At 36.6% G+C, this 18630-nt stretch overlaps 1 protein-coding gene across 1 annotated transcript; it reads left to right on the top strand.

Annotated features, from left to right (window-relative positions):
- Window positions 1-4129: 4129 nt before the first annotated feature.
- AMTN (amelotin) lies at window positions 4130-17752 on the top strand. Its single transcript, XM_032399593.1, has 7 exons — window positions 4130-4199; window positions 6230-6316; window positions 8304-8369; window positions 9266-9355; window positions 13295-13330; window positions 14628-14654; window positions 17216-17752. The coding sequence occupies exons 1-7, from the start codon at window positions 4146-4148 to the stop codon at window positions 17555-17557; spliced, it is 702 nt and encodes a 233-aa protein (XP_032255484.1). The 5' UTR covers window positions 4130-4145; the 3' UTR covers window positions 17558-17752.
- The last annotated feature ends 878 nt before the right edge of the window (window positions 17753-18630 follow it).

Consider the following 18630-nt stretch of genomic DNA (forward strand, 5'->3'; position numbering starts at 1 on the left):
AAGTGTTAATTCAATTCAACTCATATTAATTGTTCTACCACATGCAAGATATTTCCCTGGATGTTACAGTGACAAGATCTAACTTGAAATCTAATACCTCAAAACATAAGCACAAATAGCAATAGCATCAGCCAAAGTAGAATAAAATAAATAAGTCACAAATTCCCAGAAGTTTTCAGAAAAGGAAAACGCTGACTCCAAATTAGGGGAAGAAAGAGAGACTTAATGGAGATTATAGCATAAAGAAGGATCTTTAAGGATGAATAGGACATCAACAGCAGAGATGAGAAGTGAGACCCCAAACAGAGGGAATATGAGGAAAAACTGCAGAGAAACAAGATGAAAATGCACTAAGGCTGTGTTCTGACCTCTAGTGCACACTTCCACTTCACCTGTACATTGGACAGTGATCAGATACTCACTGTATTTCCCACAAAAATTCAAGCAGGGATTCTGTCTTAATCACTTTTGTGTCCTAGCATCTAGTACAATGCTTGGCCCAGTACAATTTAGGTTTATGTTTAATAGGTATCATTGAAATTACCATGCATCAGGGAATGCTGACTACAGTTTCCACTTACTCATTTATTTGATTTATTCAGTCAAGCTATCAATATAGTTAATAGCTATCACGTGTCTTGAATCCTTTTAACTCTGTGGCTGAATTTTCAAGTGGTGGAAGGAGAGAGAGGTTTCCAGTTTGTCTTATTCTTTCATTGCCAAGCAGGGTCTTAGATTGAGATTCACAAAGAGAACCTTGGGTCTGGGTAATTCCAGATCTTCTCACATCCATTGGGTGTGATGGAGTTGGGAAGATAGTACATTGCTTGACTAGAGAAAACCTAGAAAGTTCAAGGATCACATAAATCACTAAACCTTTCCACAAAGATTCCTCTAAACCAGAGATTCTTGGGGCGCCTCAGTGGCTCAGTCGGTTAAGTGCCTGACTCTTGATTTCAGCTCAGGTCATGATCTCAGGGTCATGTGATCAAGCCCTGCATTGGGCTCCATGCTGGACATGGAGCCTGCTTAAGATTCTCTCTCTCCCTCTCCCTTTGCCCCTCCCCCTGCCCTGCTCATGCTCTCTCTCTCTCTTAAAAAAATAATAATAAAATAAAAAATAAACCAGAGACTCTTAACCTGAGCTATCAGAAGACCCATGAAACCTCTAAAGTTTTCTGACACACGTTGTGTTCATGAGCAAAGTGCACTTTTCTGAGATGTTGTATAGATTCAATCAGATTATCAAAGAGGTCCATAACCCAAAGAAATAAAACTAAAACCAATTAGAAAGATCAAGAAATGTCTAGACCTACAAGTCCAAAAGATGTCATCTCAGCTCATAAAACACTTTAATGAATCCTGATATCCTAAGTTGTTTTAGAAAAATAAATGACCTCATTGTTTTTGCTGATGTCTCTGTTTTATAATGATTTAGGAATTTTTTTCCTTTTATAGTACATATTTCTTGACACTCAACTCCATAATTATATTACTGTAAGTTATCTGCTTTCAGACTTAAAATTTCTTGTCTAAGAAATTACTCAGCCTTCTGAATTTCCCATGTTTATTTTGGTCAAATCTCACTGACCGCTCAGTTTTCCAGCTAGGGCGTGTCCCATTCCCACTTGGGGTTGGAGGCATGTTTGCAATAGGAACTGGATGCACTGTCAGTTCCCTGAATCACCTGATGCCCAGTCAACGGTGATTCAGTTCCAATGAGCTGTTCAGTAGCCCTGTATTCTAGGCTGGAGATAGAGCATGAGTCTCCTCATCTAATTCCAGAAACAACAGTGCCATAAAATTCAACTCTGCCTCCACCAAAGAGAAAAATAAAAAAAATTTAAGGAAGTCCCACCTCCTACACATTCACTGAAAATAATGCCCAGGGAAAGTGCATTCCCTAATGTCATGTGGGCTGCTTGAATATTTAATGTTTCTACACAATAAGGCTGCTTGACTATTTAATGTTTCCCCCCACCAAAATGTAAACTCATGAGGGTAGGGATTTTTGCCACTTCCATTCACTTTTATTTCCAAGATTTGAAACAATGCTAGCAGAACACAGAGTGAATATATACTGAATTATGAGTTGGAAGAATGAGTTGACTAGATAAAGGAATGAATGAAGGTATTGAAAGCCTGTGAAAACATAAATAAAGTACTTCCCTTTCACATCCTTTAGCACTTATGTTCCTTTGCTCCTCTCAATCTCACCCCCTTTCCAGGTTATTCTCTGTCTCACCAATTATATTTATTCTTCTAATCCATTTAAAACCCAGTCTCCTCTCTGAAGTTTTCTTTCACCTCAACCTTGTTCCAATTCTCTATAGCATATACCTCTACCATTTATTCATTGACATGTGGTGACCATCTAGTGCTTTGCAGTGTTATTAACATAGAAGACACTAAACAAATATAAGACAAGGCCTTAAGGACTCTCCATCCAATTCAAGAGAAATATACAATTGGGAAATAAAGAAGGAACCCTATTAGATAATGTCTAATTAAGTGCCAACATGAGTAATAGAAACAAACAAAATGCTACAGAAGGTTAAAATTAGGTGTCTCTCCAAACCCATCCTCCATTTTTACCCTCACTCCATTTTGTTCCACTGTTAAGAAACAATAACATCATCCCTCCATACCTAGATGCTTGGTCTGCCTAGACGCTCTGCTTGCCTGCTTAATGAATTTTTTCTTATCCTTCAAAACCCTGCTTAGGATTACCTCCTTGTGAAACTTTTTCTGCTTTTCTGCCCCCAACAAAATTAACCATGCTCTCCTTCATGCTTGTGTGTGCTTCTATCATTGCCCCTTACCAAGCATCTACTTGCTAAACTTTGTGTTTCCCCTCCTAGACAGTATTCCCATTCCTACCTGACAATAACAAAAATTGACTGTGTTATGAAGGGAATAGTTAAAGAAAAGCTCTTTGGAATGCCTCATTGTCCCAGACAATTTTACACTGAAAGACTTTCTGGACTCTAAAACAAACCAATCTATGTTGGCCTTCCATGTGAAATCCTGGCATGACATAAATTCATCATTGATTTGCACCCAGAAGTTGTTGAATAGACCCAACCAAGCTCCGTAAAAACATTGTTAAAGAGGTAGCAAATCTCAAAAACTCCTGGTGCAGCCTGGGGCCCTGAAAACCTGTGGTGAGCATTTAGTTGTTCTTTTGTTGTAAAACAGACCTCAGTGGGCACCTGTGTTTTGTTCAAGTTTCAGTAGCTTTTTCCTTGTTTAAAATAAAGCATACCATTCAACATTTCTGGATGACAATTCAGCCTTATCTACTGAAATTTAAAACAAATATTCTTTAATTCAGCATTTCTAGGAATAAAACCTACAGAAATACCCCCACACCTGTGAGACAAGTTTTATAAGGATGTTCACTATTCCACTTTTATCATTATAAAATACAATGGAAATGGATGAAATGTCCAGCAAAAAGAAATGTTATGTAATATAACGTAACCATTAAATAAATGAAATAAATCTATATGTACTGACACATGAAGTTGTCCATTATTTGTCAAATAAATAAAGTTGCAAAGCAAAAAATAACAGACCTAATTTTTTAACTATACACAAAGCTGTACATTCTGATGTTTGATTTATATGTTCATGGAAACAGGACAAAACAGATACATCTGGGAAGTCATTTGCGAAAGAGAGGAGGTGAAAGAGGATTGTAATTTTTTTATTGTCTGCACTTTTTTTTTAATTGCACAGGGTATGTCTTCCTGAAATACCCTCTATTCAAATGGTAGACATTGGGTAATATGATGTCTGCAGCTAATAACTCACCTAATGAAATGTTGGGAAATGAAAGAAACCAAATGATTTCACAGACAGCTAAGTCCTGATTGGCCTCTCAGTTGCCAGCCTCCTGGAATTGAGTTTAAATTCCTTCTACAAACTTACAATTCATCAAAGGGTAAAATTATTCACTACAGACACTGGAGCAATCAACCGGATTTTGAATATCATTTCACTTATACATTTAGCCAAGTGGAGAGAAAGGTAACATTAATTGGCCATATTTCAAATAGAAATTTTTTTAAAATATCTTCTCTGAAAGGGAAAAAAATAGAGTGAGTGACACTACTTTGTTATTATAGGTAGCATTTTGAAACATGAAGACTATGATTCTACTACTTTATCTTCTAGGATCAACTCAGTCATTACCGGTAAGTGCAATATGTTTCTTTTATTACCAACCAGCCTCAGCAGCACCCTCTGCTTGTAGACATAACTTTTTTCCTGCACTCCAGCAACACTGCTCTGTCCTGTGACCCAACCCCTTAGTTTTCTGTTTTTATTTTCCAAGGTGAAAAATGACAAACTAATAAGGTGTCAGTGCATATTTCAACATACTTAGATTTTTAAAAAGCATCCACTCTAACATGATAGAATTTCAATTATTTTGGCAGAACAGTGGGGTAAAAACAAGGGGGGGAAAGGAATGCCTTAAATTATATCTACTCAAAGTGGATAATTATTTTGCTTTCCAAGAAGAATTTAAGATTTTCTTGGCAAACAATTATTTTCTCATGACTAAAGAGGTAAACTACATTTTCTGACTTTCCTAACTGGAAGCATGAAACATGTAGACTATGTAAACCCTAAAAATGTTACCAAATTGTATGACTATATAAACTCTAAAAGGTGATCAAAGTGCACAACAGCAAGAGGATATTACAAAGTGGCCAACTTTTTTACTTAGAACATTGAAAAATACATTCACATATAACAGGTGTTTGAAAGAAAGGAGTACTAGTGTTCGAATACATACTCCAATTGTCCTCCAATATTTTATAGACATAGATGTGGGTGGTTTGCCTCTCTAAGTGGACTTCCGTTTGACCATCTGAGATGACATTTGACATAGAGAAAAAATTAGAAGGAATTTTCTACGAAATAGAAGAACAAAAAGAGACCATTCTTAGTTGAACTCCTTTGACACATCTATAGTCATCCATACAATCAACAAATACTTATTGAAATTATGTACCAGATACTACGCTAGTGCTGAAAATACAATGGTGAGCGGGGAAGAAAAAGACATGGTCCTTCATGGTGTTTGCAAGGATTGTAGATACTAATAAAGATTTTTTAAAGAAATGTTAAATTATAAATTATAACTATGCTTAGTTCTATGAAGATGAACAGGGTGATCTTATAGGGAGGGGATAGAAGCAATCTCCTTATTTCACTCCAAATATACTTATGTCCTTCTTTAAAGAAGTTGTCTGCCAAAATTTATTTTTGAAACAAGGTAAATTAGTAATTCTTTTGTAAAACATGGATTTTTCACTTCAAACAAATTTACCAAAAGGTTCTTCCAAATAGGGTGTCTTTAGTGTATTTAAATTACCACACAATTTGTGAAAACTCAAGATAAATAAAACTTTCCGGGCGCACAGCAATCATTCAAGGTTGACTGAGGAGTGGCATACGGGTTAAAGCAGATTGCTAACAGCCAATGATGTGAAAGCAGCTGGAGAGTTAGAGGAGCAGGGGATGCAGGGTGTGACACCGACGGGTCTACAAGGTACAGTAGTGATATTTATCAAATGAAAACTCGGGACACATGGACAAGGCATTTTTTATTATTTGTAAGTGAATTTATTGAATCATCATAAAGGCATAAAAAAATGAATCAATGATAATTAGATAGATGATAGGGATGTCAAGGACAATTTCACCCCTAGAATTCAGTTATTCTTAATACACTAGGAAAATACCCAGGCCGGGAAGGAGATTGAATTTCCATTATGGGAAATAACCTGTCAGGCACAAGGCAGAAGCAGGAAGCTTCATGAAAATGCAGTAGAAGTTATGGCAGCTTACCTTCAGGCATGGGGGAAAAAAGCAAATGTTTACAGAGCTAAGGTGCAGATGATGTATTTCGTGTCCTGAAAAAGGAGGAAGGCAGTTACAGAGAAGAGAAGGAAGCCTAGGAACTACTACCTGAGGTCCATGTGCCCAGCCCAACCCTAGACCCCTCCCCACATACCCCTCTGCTCTGGCATTTTTCCACTCTACAATTCCATCTCCTGTCACACACGAAACTTCCCAGGGAGTTAAAACTACTCCAGAAACACACAGAGCCTAAAGGCAGACATTTCTGCATTTGGGACAGCTTGTTACATCCTGGAAATAAATGGATACAAAACCTCAGACCCATCCCTGCCTAATCTAATATTTGTTATCACAGACGCAGCTCAACCCTGCTTTGGGACTTCCTCCAACAAAACCGGCTCCACATCAGGCAACATTACTAAACCAGCAGCAGCCAAATCAGGTGAGAGTCCTACAATAGGGAACATTTGCAGACCAACAAAGGAAACACAGGAAGACTAGTGAATTTAAAATCAAGATTTACACAGTCTTACGGTTGAACAAGAGAAAAAGACTTTCTCTTGGGAACAAGAACAACAAAAAAGAACCAAAACACTTTCTGAAAATTTTGAGCAGGAAAAGCAAGGCGTCTTCATTCCTTTTCTTTTTGTCTCAATAATAATTTGGTTTAGCAACCGGTAGTAAAACCTGAAAAGCTAGGGCGCCTGGGTGGCTCAGTTGGTTAAGCGACTGCCTTCGGCTCAGGTCATGATCCTGGAGTCCCTGGATCGAGTCCCACATCAGGCTCCCTACTCGGCAGGGAGTCTGCTTCTCCCTCTGACCCTCCCCCCTCTCATGTGCTTGCTCTCTCTCATTCTCTCTCTCTCTCAAATAAATAAATAAAAAATCTTTAAAAAAAAAAAAAAAAAAAAAACCTTAAAAGCTAGAGCTACACCTAATGACAAAGCTTGGTCATCAATGCCCTTGCACTACTGTGACATAATCATATGTGGTATCTGCCAGAGCTAGCAGGGATTAAGATATCTCTATAAAGATAATTGGATGTCCTTACAATTTTCTTAAGTTCCATTGTTACTGATGAGCTGATGTTATTGTAAAATTTGTTTATGTAAAAACTTTTGAAAAATGTATTGTCTCTTGGCTACCCCCTTCTTCCCACTCCATCACTTGCTCTGCTCTAAAGGATCCCTCTTTACCTACATCTAGAGTTTGTGAAGTAGTACAATTAACACCAAAGTCTAAAGTTCTCTTTTTAGTTTATGGACATTAGAGAGCACTCAAGACAGGACCCCATCTCACTCCTTAAGGAACCTGAAGATTATACAATTTGAGGATGCTGTTTAAGAAAAGGAAGACAAAATTAGATATGTAAAATTAAGTGCTAAAGTATATAATTTATTTTTATTTTATTTTATTTAAAATCAATTAATTAACATATGGTGTATTATTAGTTTCAAAGGTAGAGTTTAGTGATTCATCAGTTGCGTATAACACCCAGTGCTCATTATGTCATCCTTTATGCCCATCACCCAATTACCCCCATCCCCCCCCACCCACTTGCCCTCCAGCAACCCTCAGTTTGTTTCTCAGTTTAAGAGTCTCTTATGGTTTGTCTCCCTCTCTGATTTAGTCTTATTTTATTTTTTCCTCCCTTCCCCTATGTTCATCTGTTTTGTTTTTTAAATTATACATGAGTGAAGTTATATGATATTTGTCTTTCTCTAACTGACTTATTTAATTTAACATAATACCCTCTAGTTTCATCCACGTTGTTACAAATGGTTTTAAGATTTCATTTTTTGATGGCTAAGTAGTATGCCATTGTATATATACACCACATCTTCTTTATCCATTCATCTGTTGATGGACATCTGGGCTCTTTCCATAGTTTGGCTATTGTGGACATTGCTGTTATAAACATTGGGGTGCATGTGCCCCATCAAATGACTATGTTTATATCCTTTCGGTAAATACCCAGTAGTGCAATTGCTGGGTCATAGGGTAGCACTATTTTTAACTTTTTGAGGAACCTCCATACTGTTTTCCATGGTGGCTGCACCAGTTTGCATTCCCACCAACAGTGTAAGAAAGTTCCCCTTTCTCAACATCCTCGCCAACATCTGTTGTTTCCTAGCTTGTTACTTTTAGCTCTTCTGACAGGTGTGAGGTGGTATCTCATTGTGGATAATTTATTATGAGATAAGAAGTAAGAGCCAATTACACATTTTTAAACTCAACACATTGCTAGGATGCCACTGGGGGCCACAGAAGGGGTCATTGCTGGTGAGAGGCCCCAAAACTTCAATTCCATTTACCTTCATCCTAAATCCACCTGTGATGGGAATATAGACACTTAAGGGTATCTGCCACTGACAGCATGGTGGAAACAGACAAGCTCTGGTGTCACATCAATTTCAATGCCCCTACAGGTATTCCCCTCTTTAAGTCTAATACCACTGACACAGATGTTCGCACTGGGGTCAGATCTGCAGCTGGTAAGTACTCTTTTATATCATTTTAATATCCACTGTTAAATACAATACCTAATGTTGAGTGTATCCACAAATACACACACACATATTCATTGTAGATAAGTTGAAAGGGAACACAGAAAAGTCAGAGCATGGGATCTATTCAGTACATCATAAAAATTTTTCTTAACAAAAGGGCTTCTAAAGGAATTAATCAAATTCTCATGTCTTAAACTGCTTAAGTTCTTCTTACCTCTTCTTCAAGCTCCTCTGCACATTCCTCCAACATATTTTCCTCACTGCCCCTACAATGTCCACACACCCACACAAACACTATGACCACTGTCATCACCCCAACTAGAGCAAACTAGAAGGGGTAGAAAAATCTTCATTCTTCTCATGGACTATCTGTATAGTTTACTCTGTTTGGGAGAAGAAACATAATAAATTCCTTTCCTGATTAAGGTGGTCAGATTTAAACTTAGTATTAGACTGTATTCAGACTAGATATTTCATTGTGACCCTCACCATTTTTATGGGGAAGCCTATGAAGAAATTAATTTCTTTATAAGAAAGCTATCAAAAAAAATCTCAAGAACCATAGTTATTATAGTCAAAAGGGGAAAGTGAGGATAAAATCATCCAAGTAATCCTCAAAAGAATGGGTTCATATGGGAAAAGTTAGTCCTGGACTTTATGGTTGTACTACTAGACTAAATAAGTCCCTGAACTTCATCTCTATACCTAATTCTTAATGCAATAGTATATCACATACTATTTTTTATGTGTGCATAGCAAATGTTTATATTTGCCTAGCAAATCCTCCCTTTAAAGATATTTTACATTTGGTAAACACATTTTAGTTTCTTGAATGTTCAACATGAAACAACACAATGACAATCTTTTTTGTTGCCCTATAGCTAAATCCTGCTGCAGGGATGGCACCTGGTACCCAGACCCTCCCACTGAACTTGGGGGGACTGAACACACAACAGCAGCTGCAACCCCAAGTAAGCTCAAGATGGGAGTTCAGTTCAACATTGGGGAGCATTTTCTATCAAGTAGAAGCCTAAAGGGAAGGAAAGAACTTTTTTAAGGTTCTTAAAAGTTTTACACAGAGGGGGACCTGAGTGCCTCAGTGGGTTGAGTGTCAGACTTTTGGTTTCTGTTCAGGTTGTGTTTGGGGGGTCCTGGGATGGAGCCCCACATATGACTTCATGCTCAGCGGGGAATCTGCTGGGATTCTCTCCCTCTCCCTTTGCCGCTCCCCCCTTCTCTCTCTCTCTCTCTCTAAAATAAATAAATAAATCTTAAAAAAAAAAAAAGTTTTACCCAGAAATTTACAGAGGAATGTTCAACTGAACATAGAGCATCTTTGGTAATTTGGTCCTTGATGAAAACTCACCAAGAAAACTGAACGTGCCACCCCATAACCTCTCTAGAATACATTTGTAACAGGTAACAGGAAAATGTGAGGTGCTGGGGAAGATTAAAAAGTAAAGAATATAAGGGGGGAAATTGAGAGGTAGCAGGATTCTTTTCTACCTTGCTGTTTTCTATAGAAGACTTTCTGGGTGACCAGAATCATCCCAAAGAAAAAATTGAGAGATGGATAAAGTTTATTTCCAGCAAATCTAATCTTCTTTTCTGTGCCCTTGCTTCGCGCCTCCTCTCAAGTCCCCAACAACTCTCTAGTTCCTTCTCCCCTCCCATCATTACGTGCTTTCAGGAAAAACCCCGAAAAACCCTCTCCCACTAGGATTTAAATGATACGCGTAGGGCATCACTCCGATCAGAAGTGTTGCATCTTAACTACAGACAAAGCTCAAGTTTTACCTTCTTGAAACTTCTCTGAATAACTTAATGACTTGGAGAAAAACACAATGATCTCTTTACAGCTAGACTAAGTTGTTTATAGATTACTTATTCTCTCTAACACATGAACTCAGCCCCTATCATTCCCACATAATGGTCTAATTTTTTGTAGAAGCTGTTTTATGTGTTACATGTATTATGTGTTAATTATAGAGAATTAAGAAAATATAGAAAAGCAAAAAGAAACATAAAACTCACCCATAACCCTACCCCCCAGAACTAAACATGGTCAGCATTCTAGGGTATGTCCTTGCAGTGCTTTTTCTACCTACACATGTAAGTATATTTTTTAAAGAAAATATGTTCTTACTATGTCAAATGTTCTATAATCTAATTTTTTCACTTAATGTATTTTGAATGGTCTTTGTATTTTGAAATATTCACCTATAAAATTGTTTCTATTGATTGCTTAGTATTCCATCATATTGCAAAAATTGGGGTTTTTTAATCAAAATTTTTGCTTCTGTAAACACTATTACAGTGAATATCCTTTAACTAAGTCTTTGACCATATCAATGATTATTTCCTTAGGATCAGTTCTTAGGCACAGGGTCCAAAGGCATACAAAAGTGTAAGACTTTTAATACACATTCCAAAACTATGAAACATGAATACAGCAATGAACCAATATATTCTTACCATCTTCCTACCACCATGGACACCTTCAGGTCTTAATAAGAGCAAGCTTGTCTTAATCAGTAATTATAATCAAAGTTGAGTTTAACTGACAAAACAATTTGAAGCTGCTCAGTTTAAATTCTATATCATATGCAACTAATACTTTTCTCTGTACTTTCATTTGTCCAAAATAACAACACAAGAAACTCTCTACTGCTTCATTTATACATATTTGTGAAATTCTGTGACATAACTAATTTTCACATTTTTTAATATTGAGATGTATACTTAATTGTCTATCAGTCAGTGTTTATTTCTTACAGATATATTAGAGCCTTCAAGTATTTGCTGCTTATTTATATCTTAATAATAAAAGTGATCCTCTGAAAAAGACTAGAGATACAGGCAAATAAAATGAGAATTTCTTTAACACATGACCCTTATATAATCCATATGCTACTTTCCCAGCTTCAGTTTCAATTGTTGCTCTGCTCTAATCTTGAAGCCCAATTTAGTACATCTTCATATTCACCAAAGAATATCCACTGGAGGGTGCCTTGGTGGCTCAGTTGGTTAAGCGTCTGTCTTTGGCTCAGGTCATGATCCCAGGGTCCTGGGATCCCTGCATCAAGCTCCCTGCTCAGTGGGGAGTCTGCTTCTCCCTCAGCTCCTCACCCCACTCGTGCTCTCTCTCTCACTCTCCCTCACTCTCAAATAAATAGATAAAATCTTTAAAAAAAAAAAAAGAAAGTAAAGAAAAGAAAGAAAGATGGGGCACCTGGGTGGCTCAGATGGTTAAGTGTCTGCTTTTGGCTCAGGTCATGAACTCCAGGTCCTGGATGTCACCGAAGGTTGAGCAGAGAGAGTTTGATATTGCACGCTCCCCAATATGCACTAATGTAAATCAATCCCCATTCTCAGTAGGGATTCTTCAATGTCTCCAGGATATGCCAACACCTCTTTGACCTCCTGTGCAGCCCTAGCCCTCCAATCCTGTGTCTCCCTATGCAGAGTGGCCTATATCCTCTGCCAGAAACCTGGGCACCCGTCCACAGCTCTCATTTATCAAAGCAAGGCCAAGGTGGTTAAGGGTAAACTCTAGAACCACGAAACTCTGGTCAAATCCCAGCTTTCTGGTTTCTATGTGTGTGGTCAAGTTGCTTCACCACTCCATGGCTCATTTTCCTCATGATTTAAAATAGGGATTAAAGTAGAACCTACCTCTAGGGCTGTTATAAGGATTAAATGAGCAAATAAACATAAAACACTTAGAACAGTGCCTACCACACAGTAAACACTCAGTGTTAGCTATTTTTATTTCAAACAATTTCTCTACCAAAAACTAATAAAAAATTTTTCTCCTTATTGTTACATTGGTGAAAAACTAAATTATCTTTAATTACACTTTTTATTTACACATCTGTGGTTTCCTATTTGTATCTTTTTGTTCCTTCGAAATGGCCTTTATAAATCTCAATTATGCTTTTTTCCAAATCCTGAGTGCCCCTTCCCTTCACCCTACTTTCCAATCACCATTGTGAAAATTAATTGTTTTTTTTTTATTGTCAGTAGCGAAGGATCTGACTGACAGTAAGGCTTTTTTCTTAAATGTATATAGTTAAATGTAGGTACCTTTTGGCATTATGGGTATTACTGAACAAACTATCTTGGGAAATAACAAAGTTAAGAATCTGTTTCATAAGACTTTCGCATCTTTTGGGTTGGTTAGTGTTAGAATTCCCATTTTGATGACTTTCATGACACTATGTGAATGTCTATAGAAATAAACTTTAAAACATTACTTCTCTTGGACAAACTCTAGGTTAGTTCTTAGAGTACTAGCACATGCCAACACCTCACCCAAATATTTTCAACTAAAATTTCATAACATTTAAGTGGTTATCAGTGACCAGTAAATTATTTCTCACTTATTTCTAAGAACTCTGCCAGTATCAGAATGATAGAATATCATCCATAATTTTCTACCAGTGCTCTATTTTAACAGCAAAATATCCAGGTAACCATTATAAGACTAAACATATATGCTTTGATAAATCTTTGTATTTTAAAAATCCATCTTTAATGTGTCTTCTGAGATGCCATATAAAAGAAACATGCATTTTACTATTATTATTACTTGTAATAACTTTCAGTTTGGAGGTAGCTTGAGACCAAAATTATTTTTTGTCCATCCTATTCAGTAACTTCTACCTCCTGAATGTGTTGCCTTGGACTAAAGTTTCTAAATCTCTCTGGGTCTAAATATGCTTTTTACAAATTGGATGAGTTCCAATTCCCAAGCAACTCTATGGGTTTCTATCTATGACTATAGCTGATACATTGGTAACAAATACTTCTTCAATGAATATTATATACTTTTAAGAAAATAGTATTTGTATCATCTGCTAGAACTTACCTTTGAATATATTTTAATTGAATTTTTCACTCTTTTTCAGATGTTACCAGTTATTGTAGCACACCTTGGAGCCCATGTAAGATTATTTTGTAATGTGATTTTTATTTTAAATCATCATAGTGTGAAATATGTCATCCTGCTTCAATTTACCAGATAGTTGCCAAGTTTCCTATTTACTTTGCACTGTATGAACACTGATAATTATGAGCTGGCCCTTATTGAGCATTTACTATGCACCAGGCACTGTTCTAGGTATTTTATTATTTGTTATATACTATCTCAGTATTCAAAGCAACCTTTGATGATAATATTTTTATTTATAATTTGAAGACGAGTAATTGGAGATACAGTTATTCAGTTACAATCGCACAGTTAGTAAATGTCAAGGGTGAACCAGTCAATCCTTTAAAGCATACAGCTAAGAAAAAAATAAATTAATGGGACTGATCTAATGATTCATGATTTGGGGGATTTCTTTTTTAATCTCAAATTTATTTAACTATGTATCTTTTCCCTAAAAATGACACAAACACTTTCCTCTCTCCCTATTTGCCTTTGTGAAAGGTAATACTTGAGATCATTGATAAAATTACCAAGGGTCAAGATCATATATGACATGCATCAGGTAGTAGCTTTTACTTCTGAAGCAAAATGAGATATAAAGTTTGTATCAATTCTTAATTCCACAGCTGGGAACACATTCCAGTGAAATAATCTGAAATACAGCAAAGGTCTATTTACAAATATATTCTTCAAAATAATAATATTTGTGGTAGAGAAAAAAAATCGGGTGCAACTTAAATTTAAACAAAAGGAAAATAAGATTGAATAGATGGTGCAATGTAAAAGCAAATACTTTGCAGCCATTCCAAACGTACATTTACTTGTATTTGTCACTAGTAAGTTTAAATGATTGTGGGTGTAATATTAAAAAAAAAGTAAGACCCAAATTATATGAACGACTTATATAAATTATATGAATAGCTTCCATTATGTAAAAAAAGAAATGTGTGAAAAACATCTGGAAGAAAATCCATCAAACTGTACGATGGGATGGTATTTTTTTTCCTTTGTTGCTTTCTGCATTTTCCAAGTTTCCTCCAATGTGCATGTACTACTTAATAATAGAAAAATGTATAACTTTTAAAATGCAGAAGACTTCACATCACTCAGATATTAGGTATTAGCAGTCCAATATCACATGCTGACTTAAATTATGTGAAACAAGTCATAAAGGCAGTTAAAATATTGTCAAAAATTTAAAATCTCTTTACAAATTTTACAAGTATTTTAAGTTTTTAAATTATGTTATATATATTTTGTCTCAAATATATTAAAATTTGTCTAATAACGTGTTATTATTTTCCTTTTAGGGTGCTATCCTTAGTTCAGAGGAATTGGTAAAAAAAATAATAATGATTACTAGCATTTCAAATTCTTCTCACTGCTATCACAGTCCTGCTTTCTGTCCCCACACAATCTCTCTTGACCACAACCCCTAAACCTGGTGCATACTACTGTAAACTGAACATTTTTTATAGATCCTTGCATCAAGATACCTTTGTCTAGCTGAGGATTTCACTCTTCTTCTCCAACTACTTTTCCATTAATTTTACTTAGCTTTTTTTTTCTCCATATGCTGGTATTAGATTCAGTTCTATCCAGAAATTCAATGCATATTTTTAAACTTTATATGATTAAAATCTAGGATTATAAATTATTAAAAAGCATGCAATGTAGAATAATATACATACTGGTATTTATTGCAGGAAAGATTAATTTTCTTGGCTTAAATTTTTAATTTTTATAGGAAAGTATGTTATTTTTCTAGCATCTTATAGTGATGCATGGACTCTTCCCTGTACACATGAATAACTAGAGGGCTGAACCTTAATAAAATTCATCTTACCATTATTAGACACTTCTATAAATTGCCCCATAAGTCACTTTTAGGAAACACTGACTTGAATTAATGTGGTATCTAAACATGACGCTGAAGTTAAGAGTCGAGGCAATAACTGGGAAGACAGGTTTTCTTTTAAATCTTTCTATTATGAAAAAGGTAGAGATTCATTAGATTGTTCACAAAATCAATGGGGCTGATTTGCAACAATAGTACATGAACACCCACATCTACCAGTTATTAAGACAATTTTGTGTAACAGGCACCTTGGTAGATCTTTTACATACATTACCCTTAATCCTCATCAAATTACAAACTACAGATTTTCTTTTAAGTAAACTATGCCCAACGTGGGGCTTGAACTCATGACTCCAAGATCAAGAGTTGCATGCTCTATGGACTGAGTCTGCCAGGCACCCCACAAAGCACAGATTTTTTTTTTTAAGCAAAACAAATATTTTTTTCCTCTTTAATGATGGCTTTTTATTTTTTTATTTTTTTTATTATGTTCAGTTAGCCACTGTAGAGTACATCATTAGTTTTTGATGTAGTGTTCAATGATTCATTAGTTGCGTATAACACCCAGGGCTCATCACAACACGTGCCCTCCTTAGTATCCAACACAAAGCACAGATTTTTAACCCAGCTTTACAGATAACGAAACTGAGGCTCAGAGAACTTAAGCTACTTAGGCCCCAAGGTCAAGAAATAGTAGATTCAGATCGAAAGTCATTTTTCTATCTGCTATACCAGTGGTTTTCAAACTTTTTTTAACTAACAGCTGTATTTTTCATGCAGCTAACACACACACACACACACACACACACACACACTTCATGAAATAGTATTTACCCTACTGTACAGAACGAATTTGGTAATTTACAGTCTATTCTTTGTGTCTTATTTTTTAATGATGGGAATTACCACCTTTTTATTTCAAATCTATGAATACCATGACCCCTTGCTTGAAAACATCTATATTCCACTCCTGTCTCTCTTCTGGCATAAGTCTAATTCTGGCTTTAGTACCTGGTAAATCTAAGACAGTGTTTCCCAAACTTCAGTCTTGGATCACCAAATCAAGACAACTCAGGGTGCTGATAAAAAAAATGCAGATTTCTGGATCCTGCCCTAGATTAGCTCAATCAGAATCTCTCTAACAGTGGAGCCTGGGAATTACCTTTTAAACAAACTTCTCAGGCGCTTTTATACAAACTAACAATTAGGAACTATGCTCAAGGAAACTGACCTGTATCTTAATTATGAGCCCTCAACCCTTTTTATTCTATGTCAACATCATGAGAACTGAGGGGTTTCAGAGAACAAGTCCCTGACTGAACTTTCTCCAAATCCAGTTTATACTAAATTATTTCTTCTTAAGAGGAACTTCTTACAGTAATTTTTTCCAGGAAAAAAAAATAAATGTAGGCAGCAACAACATTTATTTCCAGTATGTAAATCATTGACAGACCTACACAGAGGAGTTCATTGAGTAACCTCAAGGAATATACAAGTTGCTGAATTGACAAGAGAAGTATTTCTGACTGAATATTCCAATGCCTTCAAAAATAAATAAATAAAAAGAAACTTGAAGAGATGCAAATCATGAGATGAGGGTTGATTGACTAATTTTTCCATTAATTTTTAGTCTCTTTAATTATTTTTAAAAATTCTGGGCAAATGAGAGACTATAATTTAGGTAAATAGCAGAGAGATAGCCCAGCATAATTGTATGGATTTCCTGCCTTAGTTCTACCTCCAAATACACCTAAGATGAACAAATTATTTGTTATTCCTTCTCCCATGATTGTGACTTACCCTCTTTGAGGGAAATAAAATACAGCATCGAATTGTAGTCATGAACTAGCATCAGGTTTGCTCAGGAGAGGGAGGCATTTCTTCTGAGGAATGCCCAGTCTTTATTATTTTCTCTGACTCTGCCCTTTCCGTCCTGCCACTCCTGCCCCAACTTGTTGCCCTCAAAGGAGGAGAGGCTGGTTGACCAGCATTCAAATGTGTCCTTTTGACTTTGTTTGCCTTTTCCTTTCCTCCTTCCAGCCGGTGGCCCCACAAATCTTCACAGGCCTCCTTTTTCAGCCACTGTTCCCGGGAGCCATCCTGCCCCCCAGTCCAGCTAATCCAGATGCCCGGAATGGAATCCTTCCTGCGGGGCAAGCAGGAGTGAATCCTGCCATCCAGGGAACTCCAGAGGGCTTCTCCCCAACTCCCAGCGACACAGACAATGACTTTGGTGTGACCGCCCCTGCAGGCATCCAAAGGGGCATGCACACCACCCAGGAAACCTCCACTGGGCCTCCAAATGGTAAATTCTCTGAGCCAGGAAAATGCCTCAGGAAAGTCATCTGCAGAGTGGAAACAGAGTTCTTTGTCTTGCCTTGACCAATACAGATCCTAATAAAATCAGGGATCCCCTTTACCTAACACTCACAATTGATTCCTGCAATGTGAGGGAATATTTTTACTAGGCCACCAATCCTACCGTATCAACCCAGAAATGGGACATTTAATTGCTGGCATAACATATTTTCTATCTAGGTTGGATCTGGAAGTCTTTGAAAACAGACTGTGTGCTCCCTTCCTCATCTTCCTCTGACCCCCAATCATATACAGGCCCACAGCAGACACAATTAATCAATCATCATACTCTTATCCACTCACTGATCATGGATGAGCCACAAAACCTTCTTAACATACTGTTGCAGCCGCTAGTCATAGATGGGAGTTAGCACGTAGGTGAGCACGCGTGCCATTCTCTTGAGATGGGACTTAAGAAATGTTGCAAAACTAAACTCTTTAAGCACGAAAATGCAGAGATAATCATTTAACATGCAGGGATGTCTAGAATCAAATGTCCTTGGAAATAACTAAAGAATGATTTGATATTGATACTCTTGCTCCTAGAAAAGAAATTTGATCTCAAGTAAAAATGTTTAAATCCAATATGCTTTTACCTACTTCTTAAAAATGTTTTATTTTCTTCCAGGAATTCAGTAAGCTGTTTCAAATTTTTTCAACTACGGCACCACGTATGTGGTGATATGATACATGCGAATCTTCTTCACTGATCATATCATGGAATAGATGAAGACACACTAGAGAGTATCAGAAGAATCTCTTAGTTTACGTAACGTTCTTGAAATTTCAGAAAACATACTCTTCCTAGAGAATAATGACTTCTGAAAAAAAATAAATGGATAAATTTGCCTTTGAAATGTAGCCCTATGCCACCATGGACCTGGAAGATATACATATTAAACGTATTTTGAAACTGACCCTTTCTCTTCTTTTGGGCATAGAACGGTGGGACCCTTTCAGAAACTACATTCCCTTGGGACACTTAAATCATGCTGATGGAGGACTTGCTTTGGAGTAGGGAGAACTGCAGTCATGAAGTGGATATTCAGCAATAAAAGGATAATTTCCTATTTCCTCACAACCAACTCATCACCCAC

The sequence above is a fragment of the Phoca vitulina genome, unplaced genomic scaffold (genome assembly GCF_004348235.1).
Source record: "Phoca vitulina isolate PV1807 unplaced genomic scaffold, GSC_HSeal_1.0 scaffold3, whole genome shotgun sequence".
Taxonomy (NCBI): domain Eukaryota; kingdom Metazoa; phylum Chordata; class Mammalia; order Carnivora; family Phocidae; genus Phoca; species Phoca vitulina.